General features: G+C 36.1%; 1 protein-coding gene across 2 annotated transcripts in view; it reads left to right on the top strand.

The window, feature by feature from the left end:
* The window catches only part of LOC144445528 (signal peptide peptidase-like), a 63,017-nt gene that overhangs the window by 13,988 nt on the left and 27,444 nt on the right, over nt 1–21,585 (top strand). The window contains exons 2-4 of one of the 2 annotated variants that reach the window (XM_078135116.1): nt 765–860; nt 9,581–9,679; nt 21,067–21,149. In XM_078135116.1, the coding sequence (XP_077991242.1) occupies nt 765–860; nt 9,581–9,679; nt 21,067–21,149 (278 nt within the window). The remainder of the gene's footprint in view (nt 1–764; nt 861–9,580; nt 9,680–21,066; nt 21,150–21,585) is intronic. The other variant, XM_078135117.1, reaches the window with a different exon arrangement.

The following is a 21,585-nucleotide window of genomic DNA, read 5'->3' as shown; positions in this document are numbered from 1 at the left end:
CATACCCTGTATATATGTAGTATTCATACCCTGTATATATGTAGTATTCATACCCTGTATTCATACCTTGTATTCATATCCTGTATTCATACCCTGTACTCATACCCTGTATTCATATCCTGTAGTCATACCCTGTATTCATACCTTGTATTCATACCCTGTACTCATACCCTGTATTCATACCCTGTACTCATACCCTGTACTCATACCCTGTATTCATACCCTGTATTCATACCCTGTACTCATACCCTGTATTCATACCTTGTATTCATACCCTGTACGCATACCCTGTATTCATACCCTGTACTCATACCCTGTATTCATACCCTGTACTCATACCCTGTATTCATACCCTGTATTCATACCCTGTACTCATACCCTGTACTCATACCCTGTATTCATACCCTGTACTCATACCCTGTATTCATACCTTGTATTCATACCCTGTACTCATACCCTGTACAATGCAGTAGGTCAATAATTAGAACAGATTCAACAATGCAGTAGGTCAATAATTAGAACAGATTCAACAATGCAGTAGGTCAATAATTAGAACAGATTCAACAATGCACAAACTGTTAATTTAAAGTGAAAATTAGAATAGGAAACTAATCTTTAAAATATTATAATTTTTATAGAAGAAAACTTGGGAGTCCTGAACCTCCCTTCAAAGTTGACTAAAATCCAGTTGGCTATAGCTACTAAAACTCCAGTGATATTTGAATTCAGTGAAACAGTGATTTATTTACTTTAATTGTTCATAGGGGTTTACCAGCTTGCATGAGATGGATGGCTATTCACCTGCAAATTACAATCCAGCTACTGTCAATGATGCAGGGATATTTGGCATGCATGTTGAGGTAACGTCCCCCATTAATACCAACAGTTGACTGCCAATTGCAACTACTTTCTCTTCCTTGTGGATTTGACAGATATAGTACATAATGTCAATTTGACAGATATAGTACATAATGTCAATTTGACAGATATAGTACACAATGTACATGTAGTTACAAAAGCTGACAGTTAACATGTATATTAGTCATAAAGTAACTCTGTTACCACAGACAGTTATCTATTGCTAGTTACTAAGGTTATTAGCTATTAGTATTACCCTATCACTAATTACTAACACCTGTTGCTAGGTATTACCCTATCACTAACTACTAACACCTGTTGCTAGGTATTAACCCAGTACTAACTACTAACACGTGTTGCTAGATATTACCCCATGCATTACTACTAACACATGTTGCTAGGTATTAACCCAGTACTAACTACTACTAACATCTGTTGCTAGGTATTACCCCATGCATTACTACTGACACATGTTGCTAGGTATTAACCCAGTACTAACTACTACTAACATCTGTTACTAGGTATTACCCCAGTACTAACTACTAACACGTGTTGCTAGATATTACCCCCAGTACTAACTACTACTAACATCTGTTGCTAGGTATTACCCCATGCATTACTACTGACACATGTTGCTAGGTATTAACCCAGTACTAACTACTACTAACATCTGTTGCTAGGTATTACCCCAGTACTAACTACTAACACATGTTGCTAGATATTACCCCCAGTGCTAACTACTACTAACATCTGTTGCTAGGTATTACCCCATGCATTACTACTAACACATGTTGCTAGGTATTAACCCAGTACTAACTACTACTAACACCTGTTGCTAGGTATTACCCCATGCATTACTACTAACACATGTTGCTAGGTATTACCCCATTAATTACTACTAACACCTGTTGCTAGGTATTACCCCATGCATTACTACTAACACATGTTGCTAGGTATTACCCCATGCATTACTACTAACACATGTTACTAGGTATTACCCCATTAATTACTACTAACACATGTTACTAGGTATTACCCCATGCATTACTACTAACACCTGTTACTAGGTATTACCCAGTACTAACTACTACTAACACCTGTTGCTAGGTACATGTGTTAGTAGTAATTAATGGGGTAATACCTAGTAACATGTGTTAGTAGTAATTAATGGGGTAATACTTAGCAACATGTGTTAGTAGTAATTAATGGGGTAATACCTAGTAACATGTGTTAGTAGTAATTAATGGGGTAATACTTAGCAACATGTGTTAGTAGTAATTAATGGGGTAATACCTAGTAACATGTGTTAGTAGTAATTAATGGGGTAATACCTAGCAACATGTGTTAGTAGTAATTAATGGGGTAATACTTAGTAACATGTGTTAGTAGTAATGCATGGGGTAATACCTAGCAACAGGTGTTAGTAGTAATGCATGGGGTAATTGCTAGGTATTACCCCATGCATTACTACTAACACCTGTTACTAGGTATTACCCCATTAATTACTACTAACACATGTTGCTAAGTATTACCCCATTAATTACTACTAACACATGTTACTAGGTATTACCCATGCATTACTACTAACACATGTTACTAGGTATTACCCCATTAATTACTACTAACACCTGTTACTAGGTATTACCCCAATAATTACTACTAACACATGTTGCTAAGTATTACCCCATGCATTACTACTAACACATGTTGCTAGGTATTACCCCATTAATTACTACTAACACATGTTACTAGGTATAACCCGTGCATTACTACTAACACATGTTGCTAAGTATTACCCCATTAATTACTACTAACACATGTTGCTAAGTATTACCCCATTAATTACTACTAACACATGTTACTAGGTATTACCCCATTAATTACTACTAACACATGTTACTAGGTATTACCCCATGCATTACTACTAACACATGTTGCTAAGTATTACCCCATTAATTACTACTAACACCTGTTGCTAGGTATAACCTGTGCATTACTACTAACACATGTTGCTAGGTATTACCCCATTAATTACTACTAACACATGTTGCTAAGTATTACCCCATTAATTACTACTAACACATGTTACTAGGTATTACCCCATTAATTACTACTAACACATGTTACTAGGTATTACCCCATTAATTACTACTAACACATGTTGCTAGGTATTACCCCAGTACTAACTAGCAGCAAGACTAGACAGGGAGGTACTTAGCCAGCCACCTTTCATCTTGTTTTGGGAGAAAGACATTATCACTATGATTGCCACTGATTAGAAGGAGACACCTTCAAAGATGAAAACTTTTTTTTTTTAAATAAGACAATGGAGGAGGCCATTTAGAGGCATAGAATATCAAACCATAGACATAATTAAAGTCTTACAATGCTTGAATATGGTATAAAAATACCAGAATTGAGAGACAATTACATGTATACTATGCAGGGTTCTCCCAAGCTTGAGAGTAGTCCCGGACAATAATTAATATTCATGAATAAATTAATGGTACACTCAAAATACATGGTGTATGATCAAAGTTGCTAACAAAAAAGTTAAAACCAACTTTTCTTTCTCTACAGATTTATAACTCTAATCTCAATCTTTGCACATCAATTTTTTTCAATCACAGTTTTTGATTAGTTTTCTCAGAAAAGCTAAAGTTGTTTCAATCAAACTAAATATCCAAAGACGACTGCAGTTTCAAAACTCTAAAAAGTTGCGTATAACCACACATACGCATTGCGTTTAGATGAAATCTTGTGATACATGAGACATCGCGATATTTTGTGACGTCACCACCCGCCATTTTGGAAATTACATGTTTTCATCGTCGTGCTATGTACAATGTCAAACTACTAACTAAAAGTGTTTTCAGAGTAAAATTGAACAGAAAACTAATGATCGGACACAACGTCAACACTTTATAAAAAGGTATATGAGGCTGTTATACTTTTTTTACGACGCTGAAGAATGCTAGTCGAAAGTCTGCAGCATCGTGTAATTCACACGTACTCACTGTACACGAGATAGCGTCAGCTGTTGTCAGTTCACACTTCGTCTTTATAAATAGTCGAGTATTTGTCATTATTGGTCGTCTTCATTGTTCGTTTCTCAAAGACATTTTAATACTTCATTATCTTTTAAATCAATACACCCATGTGGGCAGAAAATGAAAGTACAATTATTAAAGTGAGTGTGTGTGGGGTGTCGAATGGTAACCAATTGTGACACTTGAAGGTGGTGGACGGCAACTTTGAGTAGTGGTCGCCAAGACTGAGTCCCGGACGCTAGCGTCCGGTGCCGTCCAGCGTGAGGAGATCCCTGACTATGCAGTACATATGATCTGGCAATGAAGTGTATTTTGTTGTGGCAAAGCTGAAAGATATTTTGTGGATGTGCACTTACATGTAGTAATGACTTCTGAAATTTAATTTGGTTCCAAAAAGTCATGAATAAGAGCAAAATATTTCAAGACTTTCAGACTATCAGAATCAAAGACTGCTCAGCCCCTTCCCAGGGTCGTACATTTTTGCTCATTCCTTTTAGTGTACTTTGGCATAGTTTTAATCTCAATTCACTCTTGTATGCATCATCAGAGCCAAGTAAACCACTGTACATGTATATGATAATATATAATTTGGAATTTACTCAAATGCATATGGTTACATGTATTATTCAGAAAATATAAAGAAATCCCTTTAATTTTGAAACAAAGTGTGCATTTTACTAACATGCGAAGCCCACATGAGGATATAATGCCCATCACCAAATTTTTTTGTTAAAATTGAAATGCCAAACATATGGGTACATGTACATGTAGTTTTTCAAAAATTTTCTGGCCTTATCTTGCCAACAGGACTCAAGCTGTCACAGTTGATGGGTCAAGGTTAGATTCATTTGTTCTGTCTTTTGGCTTTCCTCAGGGTTCAGTTCTCGGACCAGTTCTATTTGTCTTGTACACCCGACCTCTCTTTGAGGTTGAAAAGATCTTAGACCTGGGTCTAAAGACAGCTATGTATAACACATGTTGCTAGGTATTACCTCATGCATTACTACGAACACATGTTGCTAGGTACATTTGTACTTATTTCATCAATTTCTAAGATATTTACCCCAGTTAATACAATGTAGGAATTTGTACTGGTTACTATGAACTAACATCTGTTGCTAGGTACTAAAATTTATTGCTAGGTAATATCACCTGTTGCTAGGCATTCGCACATGTTGCTAGGTATTAACAACTGTTGCCAGGTATTAACACTTAGTACTGACACTTGTTGCTAGGTACTAACTTGTTTGTGTTGTTCAATACTAACACTAACATGAAATATGTTAAACAAGTAAAGTAACAATTATTGTATTACTTTTTGAATAAGTAAAACATTTCAAAATTACAGTTATGATAATCAACAACTTTTATAGGAGATATGCACTCTGTTATGTTTAACGTATGTACTAAATTGTATTGAAATTGAAGTATGCAGTCGTAAGAATAGCCTAATTACCAGGATTCATTTATTATGCAAATTATTTATTAACACTAAAAGGTACATCAACAAGCTTTACAGGACATATGCGATTGTTATGGTTAACGTGTGTACTGAATTATATTGAAATTGAAGTATGTATTCTTATGATATAGCCTAATTATTGAAAATTATTGATTATGCAAATTATTCATTAACACTGTAAGGTACATCAACAAACTTGGTAGGACATATGTGTTTTCTTATGGTTAATGTATGTACTAAATTATGTTGAATATGAAGTATGCATTCCTAAGATATAGCCTAATTACCAAAAATAATTAATTATGCAAATTATTCATTAACACTGTAAGGTCCATCAACAAATTTTATAGGACAAATGTATGTTGTTATGTTTAACGAATATACTAAATTATATTGAAATTGAAGTATGCAGTCTTAAGATATTGCTTAATTAATTGATTTCATTAATATGCAAATTTTCTAATTAAACATTAATAGATCTGGCTCAAAACCTAATCAGGTCTACAGTGTTAATTTGCATAATTAATTATTTTTTGTAATTAGGCTGTATCTTAAGAATACATACTTCAATTTCAATACAATTCAGTACATACATTAACCATAACAAATTGTGTATGTCCTATAAAGTTAGTTGATGTACCTTACATGTAGTGTTAATGAATAATTTGCATAATTAATGATTTTTGGTAATTAGGCTATATCTTAAGACTGCATACTTCAATTTCAATACAATTTAGTCCATACGTTAAACATAACAGAGTACATATCTCCTATAAAAGTTGTTGATTTCGCTTAAAGATTTAGTGAATAATTTGTATGATTAATTACTTTCGGTAATTAGGCTATATCTTAAGACTGCATTCTTCAATTTCAATATAATTTATTTCATACATTAAACATAACAAAGTTTATACGCCCTATAAAGTTGTTGATGTACCTTACAGTGTTAATAACTAATTTGCATGATTAATGATTTTCGGTAATTAAGATATATCATAAGAATGCATACTTGCATTTCAATATCACTTAGTACATACATTAACCATAACAAAGCGGATATGTCCTATAAAATTTGTTGATATAGCTAAATATTTGCATAATTAATGATTTTAGGTAACTAGGCTGTATCTCAAAAGTGCAAGCTTCAAATTTTGTATAATATGGTACATACATGTACATCAACCATAATAATACGCACCTGTCCTATGAAGTTTGTGTACATACTTATTAGTAGAGATGGGGGGGGGGGGGGGACATATGTGCTTTTAATATGAAGATTTATACATCATTCCTGAATACAGAGTATTATCACATAAATACATGCATATCTTCTACTGTGTGACGTCAAACAGGGGTGATTTCAGAGCATATCACCCCTGTTCTACCGAACTATTTTTTCTCCGTACCGTTGTTTGAGTGTTCGTGTCAATCCTACGCTACGATCAAGTTTATCGTAATAATTATGTGCTTTCAAAACGTAAATGCATACATTACGTTAGTAACGTTACATATATCCTTGGATGGCATGAGTTTCATACGTAGAAGTCCTTTTATTTTTATTTGATACATTTTATTCTATTTAAAAATCATGTAGATTATCGATGTAGCAGTCGGCAAGCTTACTTCCGATTTTCCGTCGAGCTCAGATCTCCGAACTTACACAACCCGAGAAAATATTATTAAAATGACGGCACAAAAGTCATATTCAGACAATTCTACTTACGTTTTAAACTAAATTCGATATTACATGTACATCGCAAGGTTATAACCGATAATTTTGGTTGAGAAACCACACAACAGTATGACCGATACCATACATGGTAAGCTTGACCTCGCGACAGGTCACGCGATTATGTAATTTGCATAGCCATCGGGCGCCATTTTTTAATACGCGATGAAGAATATAGTGCGATGAAATGATGCAGTATTCGTAAAATACGATTTAAAATTGTAGAAAAATACGGGGAAATACTTAGTTATGTGATAAATATTTTTATTTGGTACCTTTTATTCTATTTAAAAATCACGTAGATTATCGATGTAGCAGCCTGCAAGCTTACTTCGAGCTCAGATCTCCGAACTTACACAACCCAAGAAAATATTATTAAAATGACGGCACAGAAGTCGTATTCAGACAATTCTACTTACGTTTTAAACTAAATTCGATATTACATGTAGTTCGCAAGGTTGTAACCGATCATTTTGGTTGAGAAATCACAGAACAGTATGACCGATACCGTGTTTGTGGTAAGCTTGACCTCGCGACAGGTCACGCGATTATGTAATTTGCATAGCCATCGGGTGCCATTTTTTAATACGCGATGAAGAATATAGTGCGACGAAATGATGCAGTATTCGTAAAATACGAATGAAATTTTAGAAAAATACGGGGAATACTTAGTTATGTGATGAATATATAATTCCATGGAATCAATGTTAGTTTTACGTCATAATGCTCCTCGTATGATTCCGCGGACTACAAATTCTCGCCTACCGGCTCGAATTTGTATTAGTCCGCGGAATCATACTCGGAGCATTATGACGTAAAACTAACATTGATTTCATGGGATTATATATAAATATCCAATTGCAATAACAGAAATTACATGTATTACAAATGTATATCAGTTATGACAGTACATTGTGTATGTGTGGGGTTCAATAATACATGTAGAATACTTCAAGTGTCTTAGACTTACTGTCAAAATTATTTGACTGTCCGTTTTGCTAAGTTGCAGCAGACAATTAATCTTGTTGGTTAAAGGAAGTTTAATTTGTTAATCATTTACCATTATCAAAATCATAAAAAAATCTATAAATGAATTTTATGAAAAATTTTGTTGCATAAAACACTGTGTACAATGTATGTATGTGTGCATGTGTGATGTGATACTAGTAATTAATGAAGTTTGAGTCCACAGCTAGACAAGAGGGTAAACTGACACTAAGATGACCACACATGGTCTCAATGAGTTTTATGGGGCTAATTGTTTGCTTTCCAACTGATAACCAACAAGATTAATTGTCTGCTGCAACTTAGCAAAACGACAGTCAAATAATTTGGACAGTATCAACAGTAGATGATGAATGTAGTTCATGTGGCAGACAGTTTTTGTAGAGTTGAGTTGTCTGGGTAAACATACATTCACTACATTTTGTATATGACAATGTTTATACTATACATGTAAAGTTACCTTTGACAACATAGTGTATGAATCACCAATATATTTGTTGGTCCTCGCCGGACGAAGTCCAGGACGGGGACTTATGGATTGGGTTCCGTGTGTCCGTGCGTCCGTGCGTCCATCCATTCATCCGCAGCCGTTTCTTGGAGATGCCTGGACTGATTTTTTTCAAACTTGGTACAGGGGCAACATACAATGGCATACATATGCACGTCAATTTGTTTCATGATACGATCCAATATGGCCGCCTAGCAGCCATTTTGTTTGTGAATTTTCCCTGTCTATTTTCCCTGTCTCATTCAAAGTTGGTATTAGGACAGTGTTCTATGGCATATATGTGCATATTCATTGTTGTCATGATACGATCCAATATGGCTGCCTGGCAGCCATTTTGTTTGTGAATTTGCCATGTCCAAAGCCATAACTCAGACATGCTTGAACAGATCTCATTCAAAGTTGGTATTAGGACAGTTTTCTATGACATACATGTGCATATTCATTGTTGTTGTGATACGATCCAATATGGCCGCCTGGCAGCCATTTTGTTTGTGAATTTTCCATGTCCAAAGCCATAACTCAGACATGCTTGAGCAGATCTCATTCAGAGTTGGTATTAGGACAGTGTTCTATGACATACATGTGCATATCCATTTTCATTGTGATACGATCCAATATGGCCGCCTGGCAGCCATTTTGTTTGCGAATTTACTATGTCCAAAGCCATAACTCAGACATGCTTGAACATATCTCATTCAAAGTTGGTATTAGGACAGTGTTCTATGACATACACGTGCATATCCATTTTCACCGTGATATGATCCCTCATACCCAACCAATCCTTTATTGTTGTAGGCATGTTCCATGTCCAACAAGCAGACACAACATATCTAAGTCTGTTTGATTTAGGTTCACAAGTGTTGTTGCGTGATCAGAGTAGTGATAATTCCTTAAAACCCAATCATAGCGGGGACTATGTCATTCTCAATGACTTGTTTATATATGGTTTGTTTATTTGTTTTTGACAGGATTCTGGAGAAACTCCTGAAATGATGTCTAGCCGAGATGCTGCTATGTTTCCAATCATTGCTAGTGGTACTCTTTTAAGTATTTACATAGTGTTCCAGGTAAGTACCACCATCAATCATTGCTAGTGGTACTCTTTTAAGTATTTACATAGTGTTCCAGGTAAGTACCACCATCAATCATTGCTAGTGGTACTCTTTTAAGTATTTACATAGTGTTCCAGGTAAGTACCACCATCAATCATTGCTAGTGGTACTCTTTTAAGTATTTACATAGTGTTCCAGGTAAGTACCACCATCAATCATTGGTAGTCATGCCATATATGTACACAACATAATCTGTCAGGTCATGCCATACATAACATAATTTGTCATGTCATACATGTACACAACATAATTTGTCATGTCATACATGTACACAACATAATTTGTCATGTCATACATGTACACAACATAATTTGTCATGTCATACATGTACACAACATAATTTGTCATGTCATACATGTACACAACATAATCTGTCAGGTCATGCCATACACAACATAATTTGTCATGTCATACATGTACACAACATAATTTGTCACGTCATGCCATACATGTACATGTACACAACATAATTTGTCACGTTATGCCGTACATGTACAAAACATAATTTGTCTGGTCATATCACTCATTTGGTTGACTTCTTCCTTTCAGCAAGTATATTATGTCCAATGATAATACATGTGACTTTGTAGAAAGTGATTGTGGAATATCAAATTGCTACAAAAATAGATATATTATTTACAAATGACATCACTGACACGTATTTCATTACCAAATAAGAAAAGTATCGATTGTCATGATTGGAGATAAAAAATCCAAAAGATAGGAATCAGAATCACAGGAAACTGCTTGAGTCAAAGTTCATATTCAAATTGGCGATATAGCCAATCCCATGATACTTCATCTTGAACCTATCTATGTACAGGGTTCTCCACGATTTTGAAAAATAAAGGGCCACCCTAATTTGCATATTTATTCAGCAAACTAAAATGCACTGAAATGTGTTGAGATCACCAATTTCCAAACCTTCAACATAATTCACAATGTAAAAATTTCAAGAAGGAGATTGACAGTTACACAGACGATGTTACAGTAATGTTGGCAAGCATGTTTTACACACACAACACATGGCATTGTTGATGTATGCACCTCTAGGCTAGCTATCACTTAGTTTTGAGTTGTTGGTTTCATCTTGTAAATATGCATGTCATTCATAAAAATTAATTGAAAACAATTCATTTCCCTTTATTTCTCTAAAATTTGATAACATTTTAAGTTTCACGAATGGAAACAATTTTTCATCAAAATTTACCGCAAATATGTACATTTTTAATATGACGAATTTGGGCTAGAATAACCGAATACGTTCAGTGCAAATGTAAGGTAACAAACATAGCTGCCACATCGGAGCTACCTCATGGTACTACGATCACAATTCACATCCAAACGTGATCATTTAGGACATTAATTTTACCATGGAGTAGTTATTTCTAAAGAACATGTATAAATTTTAGGTTTTTGTTCATATTCATTGATAGAATGCGAAAATTGCCGTGACATCGTACATCGTATGTGTACTGTATTACGTATACTATACGGGAAGGCTTGGAAATTACTGGGTTGATATACCCAGCCTTTACGACGGTACTACATTTACTGTTTTTGTTTCGGCTGCCATTGTTATAATCAAGGCGATAAATAAGTTCATAAATGATGATAGATGCAGTGTCACTGTTCACTTCCTTCATTAACGGCATTGAATAGAATCTCTTGAAGACGTTCACGCCAAAACAAAGGGGCGATGAACACAAACAAAGGGGCGGTCCTGTAAACAGAGGGGCAGGCCATGAAAACAGAGGGGCCTTGAGTTTTTGTGCCCCTCAAAAACCCCTCGTGGAGAACACTTATGTACATGTACTTAAAATCACAGGGAACTCAGGCTCAGTTAGTTTTCTTTGCTAAAACAAACAAAGAAACATATAAATAAATAGATAAATACTGACAAAACATGAACAAGAGAGTAATTACGAATCAGTATCAACAATAATGAATGTTTTGCAGTATCAAGAATTAGTATGTTTTTAGCTCCGCTGTCAGTGAAAACTATTCAGATTTGTTCATGCCAAGATGATCTGTGCCATTTTCAATTTTTTACGATTTTTTTTTTCAAAAATGATATTTTCATCATCTCCTCAAATACTAGCCGTCAGATTGCTTTGATATCTGGTGTGTCGATGCGCAGAGGGTAGCGTACTCAGATTTGTAAATTTCAAGTCTGCACATCTTCTTATCTTTTTTTGATGATTTTTTTTTGTAATTTAAAAAAAAAAATATTTTAATGAGCATTGTGACTGACGCCATATTGGAAATCAGTCCACGAGACTCTAAGTAAACTGCCACTTTTCAAAAGACACTATTGACGTCAAAAAAGCAATGTAATATGTGCTATAGTCTTAATTCTACGCATTGTGTGCCCAAATGACAAGTGTTTGTTCAAAACAGGGTTGTAAACTTCAAATCCAAATTTTGCACCCCTTCTACATAATGATTCATTCCAATAGATGCTCTTGGTCGACAAAGCATGCTGTTGCCTAGCCTGAAAGTGTATGCTGTCACTGTAGGGGACTATTTAATAAAAATGATAAATACTTATTCTAAAATTACCCCATTTTGAAAGGGAAAGTACTTTGTGGTTCATTTATGGAGTTTTGATTTTGTATGATCAATATTGGTGGCAAAATCACCACATCAAAATTGCCGATGTGGTAATGCACGACAAGTGAGTTCAGAGGACACCATCTTAAATCCTCATATCTTCCGTAGCCACTACATGCAACAGTGCAGTGCTTTGAAGACTAGCACATGTAGCAGAGGTCGTAAGTTCACCAACGTCGTCCACAACTAGCTATTTCTGGAAATCGAAATTCTGCTATTTTTAGTACTTTTTGATTTTTATCCTACGGCACTTCTATCGTATACTACAGTAATATTAATAAAGAGCCATGTTTGGTCAAATTTAGGTGGTTTTTCAGTGATTGGGAAGTCAAAGTGCCCCGCGCCATAGTCGCATTTAATTGAAAATTGGCACATTGGAATTGACTTCTTGGCACCCACAAAGGCGCATTGTGGCTAACAGTGAAATTTAGACACTTCAGTGCTGGAGTGCCGATTCGGTAGAGGCGAAGTACGGAAGTACATTGTAAACCCAACTCACGTCAGCTGTTTGAAATGATGCCCCCACATGTCGTCTTTTGCAAAGCAAATCTGAATACTTATACTGTTTCATGTCCCTCTATCCATGTTTGACTATTTGAATACACGATACACGCGTGACCATTCCCCAGGTATAGTGAAACAGATCAAACCAATACGATTCAAGATATTCAAATTAGTATGCCCTTTGATGACCTCGCCTGACCGTCACTGCGTTCATCATGCATGAGAAAAGACGTCAATTCCTTGAATGAATGTTACGATCAGTGATTATGATCACCGATGTTTTAGAATAAATACTTGAAGCATAAATTTATCAACACAATTACTAATCTTGTAGGTAACAACTCAAATCGCTACCACAGAAAACTACCGTCGCGATGTCCACTTTTCCGTGTCAGGCTTACAACGGTTGCATGGCTTAATACGGTACGGACTTACGGTTCACGACTTGAACATGCTTCCCTACTGTACAAACAATAACAAGCAGAAATATTACTTTACTTATTTATGTATTTAATTTTTATGTGACTACATAAGAGCACTTTTACTTTCGTACCCCTGTAGGCCCTATCAGAAATAACGAATGTTGCCAATTCTACCTCACCATTCATTCCGTAGTAACTCGTTACTATACTATAAAGTCTCACTTTTTTCCCTATGTGTGAGCTCATATTTTGTCAATAAAAATGTAGAATTGATGGTTACTTCATTTTAACTATTTCACTTTATTGTTGGATCATGAATGCTAACTTGGGCCCATTAGAATTTCTGAATGGCCCATTGAAATTGAAAATGGCCCATTCATTTTTGCTGGAATGGGGCCATTGTCACATTGGTGTTTTGAGACTTCGCAATCACTGGGTTTTTTTATTCTCTTAATTCATGAACTTATGATGTCGGCAGAAAAGCCACTACATGTGACAATCAGCTGGAATGAAAACAAACTACGTTTGCACATCTGTATTTGTACATTTATCATCATTTTTAGACTAATTTTCCTGAAAATTCACAAATTTTGGGATTTCTGTCACATTTTAAAGCTGTCTGTCTCTATGTTCCAAATCCATCAACAAAGAATTGTAGTATGTGTTGATCCACCTCGCTAGAACAAACATGCTTTAAGAACTCACATTATTAGTCCCTGCCAGACAAAGTCCGGATGGGGACTTATGGATTGGGTTCCGTCCGTCCGTCCACAGCTGTTTCTTGGAGATGCCTGGACCGATTTTTTTCAAACTTGGTACAGGGGCAACATACTATGGCATACATATGCACATCAATTTCTTTTATGATACGATCCAATATGGCCACCTAGCAGCCATTTTGTTTGCGAATTTACCCTGTCCAAACCATAACTCAGACATGCGTGAACAGATCTCATTCAAAGTTGGTATTAGGACAGTGTTCTATGACATACATGTGCATATTCATTGTTGTCGTAATACAATCCAATGTGGCTGCCTGGCAGCCATTTTGTTTGCGAATTTTCCATGTCCAAAGCCATAACTCAGACATGCTTGAACAGATCTCATTCAAAGTTGGTATTAGCACAGTGTTCTGTGACATACATGTGCATATCCATTTTCGTCATGATGCAATCCAATATGTCGGCCAAACAACATTAACCAGGTTTGAAAATGTAAAACCCAATCATATGTCATTTTCAATGACTTGTTTATTGTGCAAAATGACATCAAAATGAACAGAAAGGCTGTAATTCTGATGATTTCTGAGTTGTCTCTTGTCCTTTTGAACAATCTCGTTAGATGTTTAAATATCCCGGGCACTCTATTTGAATAGCTAATTTAAATTTTAAAGTAACACACACATGGCTAATCCCCAGGTCATACAATGGCTAAGCTCCTCGAGGCTCATTCCAAGCACAAACAATGGTGGCACATTTGTAACAAGATTTTCTTCTCACATGTCTTTAAAGAATATGGTCATATGAATTGCCTTGCTTTTTAGCACAACTAAACTGATAAGGTTCAGTAGTGTTATAGGCGTCACTGTGTGTGTGTGTGTGTGTGTGTGTGTGTGTGTGTGTGTGTGTGTGTGTGTGTGTGTGTGTGTGTGTGTGTGTGTGTGTGTGTGTGTGTGTGGACCGATTGCCATGATATTTGGTGGGTATATTACCTTGGGTATCTAGTTGGAAAATTGTTCAAATCAAAATGATCTTGCCATTGGTGTGTGATTTGGGTTAAAAAATGTGACTTTTGGTCAAAAAAACTTAAACTCCAAAACTACTCAGCAGATCAATCTGAATTTGGTTTGAACGTTCTTAGAGGTGTTTAGATTAAGAATTGTTCATGACATGATGATCCCATCAGTGATATGCAAATTAGGGCTAAAATGTGTATTTTTTGTCAAAAATCTATAATTACAAAACTACATGTACTGAGCAGATTAGGCTGAAATTTGGTTGGATGTTATTCAGGGTGTTTATATAAAGAATTGTTCATGACATGATGATCCTATCAGTGATATGCAAATTAGGGCTAAATGTTTCAAAAATCTATAATTGCAAAACTACTGAGCAGATTAGGCAGAAATTTGGTTGGAGCATTCCTAGGGGTGTTTAGATTAAGAATGTTCATGACATGGTGATCCAATGAGTGATGTACAAATTAGATCTAAAATGTTTCTTTTTTGTCAAAAATATATAGTTCCAAAACTACTGGGCAGATTGGGCTGAATGGGGATGCATCTGGGGATGTGTAGATGAAGCTGTATTCATAACGTGATACTCAAATCAGCAATATGCAAATTAATTTTGGTCAAAACCTTATATCTTGAAACTGCATGGTGAATGGGGTTGAAACTTGGTGGGGATGTTTCTGGGGGTATTATTCTGCAGTTATTGTTGAAAACATTTCGGCACAATTGGCCCTAGGAACATGACCACAACCTTAGCAATAATGAAATGATGATGGATATTACAAAGATAACAACAGGGATGGGTAGGTAAGTGTCTAAATATTCAAAAATTGTATGCAAATATGCCTAGCAACATGACCACACCCATATCAACAACAAAATGATGGTTTATATTGCAAAGATGAAAGTGGGAAGGGTAGGCAAGGTAATAACGATTCCAAAAATGTTTGAAATATCCCTAGCAACAAGACTGTGTCCATAGCAATAGTCAATACAGTTGTGCTACAACGCCATTGGCGCTATTTGTATACAATGTCTACCACGAAAAGTGTGCCGAGATCACAACATAACCTTTATATTCTCAACTGACAATTGGAACTTTTTGTAGTTGTCTCTTTGTCGTACTAGGCTGGAAATACCATTACAAATCAAAGAAACCCAAAAGTACGCAGAGTTACTTACTGATCATCACACACAGTAGTACATAGAGTTACTTACTGATCATCACACACAGTAGTACACAGTTACTTACTGATCATCACACACAGTAGTACACAGAGTTACTTACTGATCATCACACACAGTAGTACACAGAGTTACTTACTGATCATCACACACAGTAGTACACACAGTTACTTACTGATCATCACACACAGTAGTAGTTACTTACTGATCATTACACATAGTAGTACACATGTACTTACTGATCATCATACACAGTAGTACACAGAGTTACTTACTGATCATCACACACAGTAGTACACAGAGTTACTTACTGATCATCATACACAGTAGTACACAGAGTTACTTACTGATCATCACACACAGTAGTACACAGTTACTTACTGATCAACACACGCAGTAGTACACAGAGTTACTTACTGATCATCACACACAGTAGTACACAGAGTTACTTACTGATCATCACACACAGTAGTACACAGAGTTACTTACTGATCATCACACACAGTAGTACACAGAGTTACTTACTGATCATCATACACAGTAGTACACAGAGTTACTTACTGATCATCACACAGTAGTACAGAGTTACTTACTGATCAACACACACAGTAGTACACAGAGTTACTTACTGATCATCACACACAGTAGTACACAGAGTTACTTACTGATCATCATACACAGTAGTACACAGAGTTACTTACTGATCATCACACAGTAGTACACAGAGTTACTTACTGATCAACACACACAGTAGTACACAGAGTTACTTACTGATCATCACACACAGTAGTACACAGAGTTACTTACTGATCATCACACACAGTAGTACACACAGTTACTTACTGATCATCACACACAGTAGTAGTTACTTACTGATCATTACACATAGTAGTACACATGTACTTACTGATCATCATACACAGTAGTACACAGAGTTACTTACTGATCATCACACACAGTAGTACACAGAGTTACTTACTGATCATCATACACAGTAGTACACAGAGTTACTTACTGATCATCACACACAGTAGTACACAGAGTTACTTACTGATCAACACACACACAAAAGATGAATCGAACCATGATCATATGGTGCAGTTGATCTGTTATACTTAGATTTTTGTCTATAGTTTGAAAATAACTCTTCCTGTAGAATGACCAATTTGTACTTATCACAATCTTGTTTTGAAACTTACAAATTCACTTACCATAATTATGGGGTATACCATCTCATGGGGGGGGGGGGGGGGGTCGAGAATTTTCGAGAAATACATACTAATTCTTGATACTGCAAAACATTCATTTGTGTTTATACTGATTTGTGATAACTCTATTGTTGTTTGTCAGTATTTATTTATTTATTCATGTGTTTGTTTTTTTGTTTTGTAAACAAAACTAACTGAGCCCGAGTTACCTGCACTTAAAATTAAATCTTTGTATAACTACTACAGTTGTTATTTATTTAGCCCATCATGGCAAAATAGTATATTATTGCCTTGATATTGGGGTCATGTGCCTGAGGTGCAAAGATATGATCAGCACGAGGTACATGTATAGTGGAGTGCTGATTGAACCCTTGCACCAAGGGCATATAATCCAATATCAAGGCTGTAATATTTTTATTATATGTCACCTGGGAATTCATCTTCAATGATTTCATGCAAGGAATATCATGTCAGGAACTTTAAAGATGTATAAACCTGAATTTTGCACTAGAACTGATTTTTCAAAGCTTTACATTTAATGCTATAATAGCATCAGATTACTATATGTGAATGCATTGCTGTATGGTCAACTCATTTGCAAAATGTTCAAAACAAAGTCATATGTCAATCATTTTGGTTGCCATGATTGTATTCAGATACAGTAGACCCTCGCTAACTCGTGGGTGTCCGGGTCCATCAAGAAACCCGCGACTTAGCGAGGGCCGCGACTTAGCGAGGTGCTCATTATATATTCATAACCACACATTAACACACGTCACACGTCAGCTTTTCTTCTTTCTTCAGTAATGTGCTGATGAAACTACAGTGTAGTACTGTACATGTTTTTATGAGTGCAAGTTCATGGGCGATATTCATTAAAAAAAATAAGATACGCACGAAATCAAAGTTTCAATATTCAGTAAATCTTTTCACGAGCATGACGGTATGTATTCGAAATTTATTGTGATGGACGCATGGACGTAATATTGTAACAGTCCTGGGTTAACAGTAAATCTTTGAGGAAGATTATCGTACAATTGTGTGACTCTCAAAGCATCAATCGCGGCTAGACTTTCATTTTTGTTTTTTGCACGGTCGACAAACTAGTTACAACTTACAAGCTCACGCCTGGCGGCCATGGTAGGGCCAAGAAATGCTGTTGAATTTCCGGGTTGCGGAAGTGCAGTTTTGACTTTTATATCATCGAATAACGGGATTTGTTTTATATATTCTAAAACAACAACTAATTTTTTATGTTTCTCAGTACAGTAACATTCCTAAATGATGGGGTTGAGTTGAGAAATCGCAAGGTTCGGCAACATGTGGCGTGATGCATGATGTCGGTAGATAAACATAGAGACGCAAGTGATGAACGTATTCAGTTATTCGTAGCCCGAAATTTCGTTATATAAATGACATTTTTCCTCAAAGTTGTGAAGAAACAAAACGTTTTTAGGTGACTTCTAAATCAATCAAATCAAATCAAACGATATATTAATGCGAGACAAGCTTTAGTTATTAATTTGTTTTTGAGGACAATGTTCGAATTCGACTGATGAATCCTGCGACTCGAATCTAACAAGACCAGCCAGACAAAAATGGTCGACATGTTTGTTGACTAGCCGAGAAGTGCATAAGGAACTTGTGAGGCAGTCCGAATAAATAGAAGGCGATTGCCAACATCAAAGTCAAACCGCGACACCTCTTCATCGAAACACCAACGAGTTTGAAATTGGCAGGCGTGCCATTTGTTTAAAAAAAATACACAAAGAGGAGTTCCGAAAACAATAGGAAAACTAAAGAAAAAATGGGATCCAAGGTGACACCCGCTACTTAGCCGAATCCGCGACTTACCAAGACGCGAGTTAGCGAGGGCCCACTGTACATGTAACTTTAGAATGTCGGGTTCTCATATAACACATGTTATATGTACAAAATAGGAATGCTGCCATCAAAAAAGATTGTGTGATGTTGTATGTCAAGTGATGTCTTCACCATGGGATTGATTATTTTGAAAAGCCTACATTTCTTCCAAAAATCATGCGCTTCAAACAACGTGAACTGTTGCAGCATGCGACGACCCCACCAATGATGTTAGTATAGTCAGTACAGGCATATGCGGACTGCTACGTCATCATCACTTTGTCCATTGAAAACAATGCATAACAGAGTGATCCAATATACGGACCACTTCATCATCATCACTTTCTCCATTGAAAACATTTGCATAATGTGATGGTCAAATATATGGACCATTACGTCATCATCACTTTGTTAATTGAAAACAATCCATAATGGGGTGATTCAATATACGGACCACTACGTCACCATCACTTTGTCCATCGAAAACAATCCATAACGGGTTGGTCAATATACGGACCGCTATGTCACCATCACTTTGTCCATTGAAAACAATGCAAAACGAGTTGGTCAATATACGGACCACTACGTCATCATCACTTTGTCCATTGAAAACAATGCATAATGGGTTGGTCAATATACGGATCGCTTCGTCATCATCACTTTGTCCATTGAAAACAATGCATAACGGGTTGGTCAATATATGGACCACTACGTCACCATCACTTTGTCCATTGAAAACAATGCAAAACGGGTTGGTCAATATACGGACCACTACGTCATCATCACTTTGTCCATTGAAAACAATGCAAAACGGGTTGGTCAATATACGGACCACTACGTCATCATCACTTTGTCCATTGAAAACAATCCATAACGGGTTGGTCAATATACGGACCACTACGTCACCATCACTTTGTCCATTGAAAACAATGCATAATGGGATGGACAAATATACAGACCGCTACGTCATCATCACTTTGTCCATTGAAAACAATGCATAATGGGATGGACAAATACACAGACCGCTACGTCATCATCACTTTGTCCATTGAAAACAATGCATAATGGGGTGATTCAATATACAGACCGCTACGTCACCATCACTTTGTCCATTGAAAACAATGCATAATGGGGTGATTCAATATACAGACCGCTACGTCACCATCACTTTGTCCATTGAAAACAATGCATAACGAGTTGGTCAATATACGGACCACTACGTCACCATCACTTTGTCCATTGAAAACAATGCATAACGAGTTGGTCAATATATGGACCACTACGTCACCATCACTTTGTCCATTGAAAACAATGCATAATGGGGTGATTCAATATACGGACCACTACGTCACCATCACTTTGTCCATCGAAAACAATGCATAATGAGATGGTCAATATACGGACCACTATGTCACCATCACTTTGTCCATTGAAAACAATGCATAACGAGTTGGTCAATATACGGACCACTACATCACCATCACTTTGTCCATTGAAAACAATGCATAATGGGGTGATTCAATATACGGATCGCTACGTCATCATCACTTTGTCCATTGAAAACAATGCATAATGAGATGGTCAATATACGGATCGCTACGTCACCATCACTTTGTCCATTGAAAACAATGCATAATGGGGTGGTCCAATATACGGACCACTACGTCATCATCACTTTGTTAATTGAAAACAATGCATAATGTGAGTGGTCCAATATAGGTGACATATAATAAAATGAATAAATGAATAAGTAAAATGAAGAATTGATTTTTGCACAAGTGAAACTCAGATAAATATTGGCTTGTTTTTTTCCAGATATTTTCTAAGGATTATATCAACCTGTTGTTAACAATTTACTTCTTCTTCCTTGGAGTTCTGGCTTTGGCTCATATAATCAGGTGAGGAGATCACAACCTTAAAAATGTAAATTCTTTACCAGGTGTAACAACATGTACATGTATACCACCCCTACACCAGGTGTAAAGATATGCACACTATATTTACACCAGTTGTAACAACATGTATACTTTATCTACACCATGTGTAACAACTTGTGTACTGTCTCTACACCAGGTGTAAAGGTATGTATATTACCTCTACACCAGGTGAAAAGACATGTAATGTATACTATCTCTACAGCAGATATAAAGACATATATACTATCTCTAGACCAGGTGTAAAGTTATATATACTATCTCTACACCAGGTGTAAAGACATATATACTATCTCTAGACCAGGTGAAAAGTCATGTATACGATCTCTACACCAGGTGTAAAGACATATATACTATCTCTAGACCAGGTGAAAAGTCATGTATACGATCTCTACACCAG

The sequence above is a fragment of the Glandiceps talaboti genome, chromosome 14 (assembly GCF_964340395.1).
Source record: "Glandiceps talaboti chromosome 14, keGlaTala1.1, whole genome shotgun sequence".
NCBI classification, from domain to species: domain Eukaryota; kingdom Metazoa; phylum Hemichordata; class Enteropneusta; family Spengelidae; genus Glandiceps; species Glandiceps talaboti.
The sequence above is the reverse complement of the archived record's forward strand: the minus strand, read 5'-3'. Positions and strand labels throughout refer to the sequence as shown.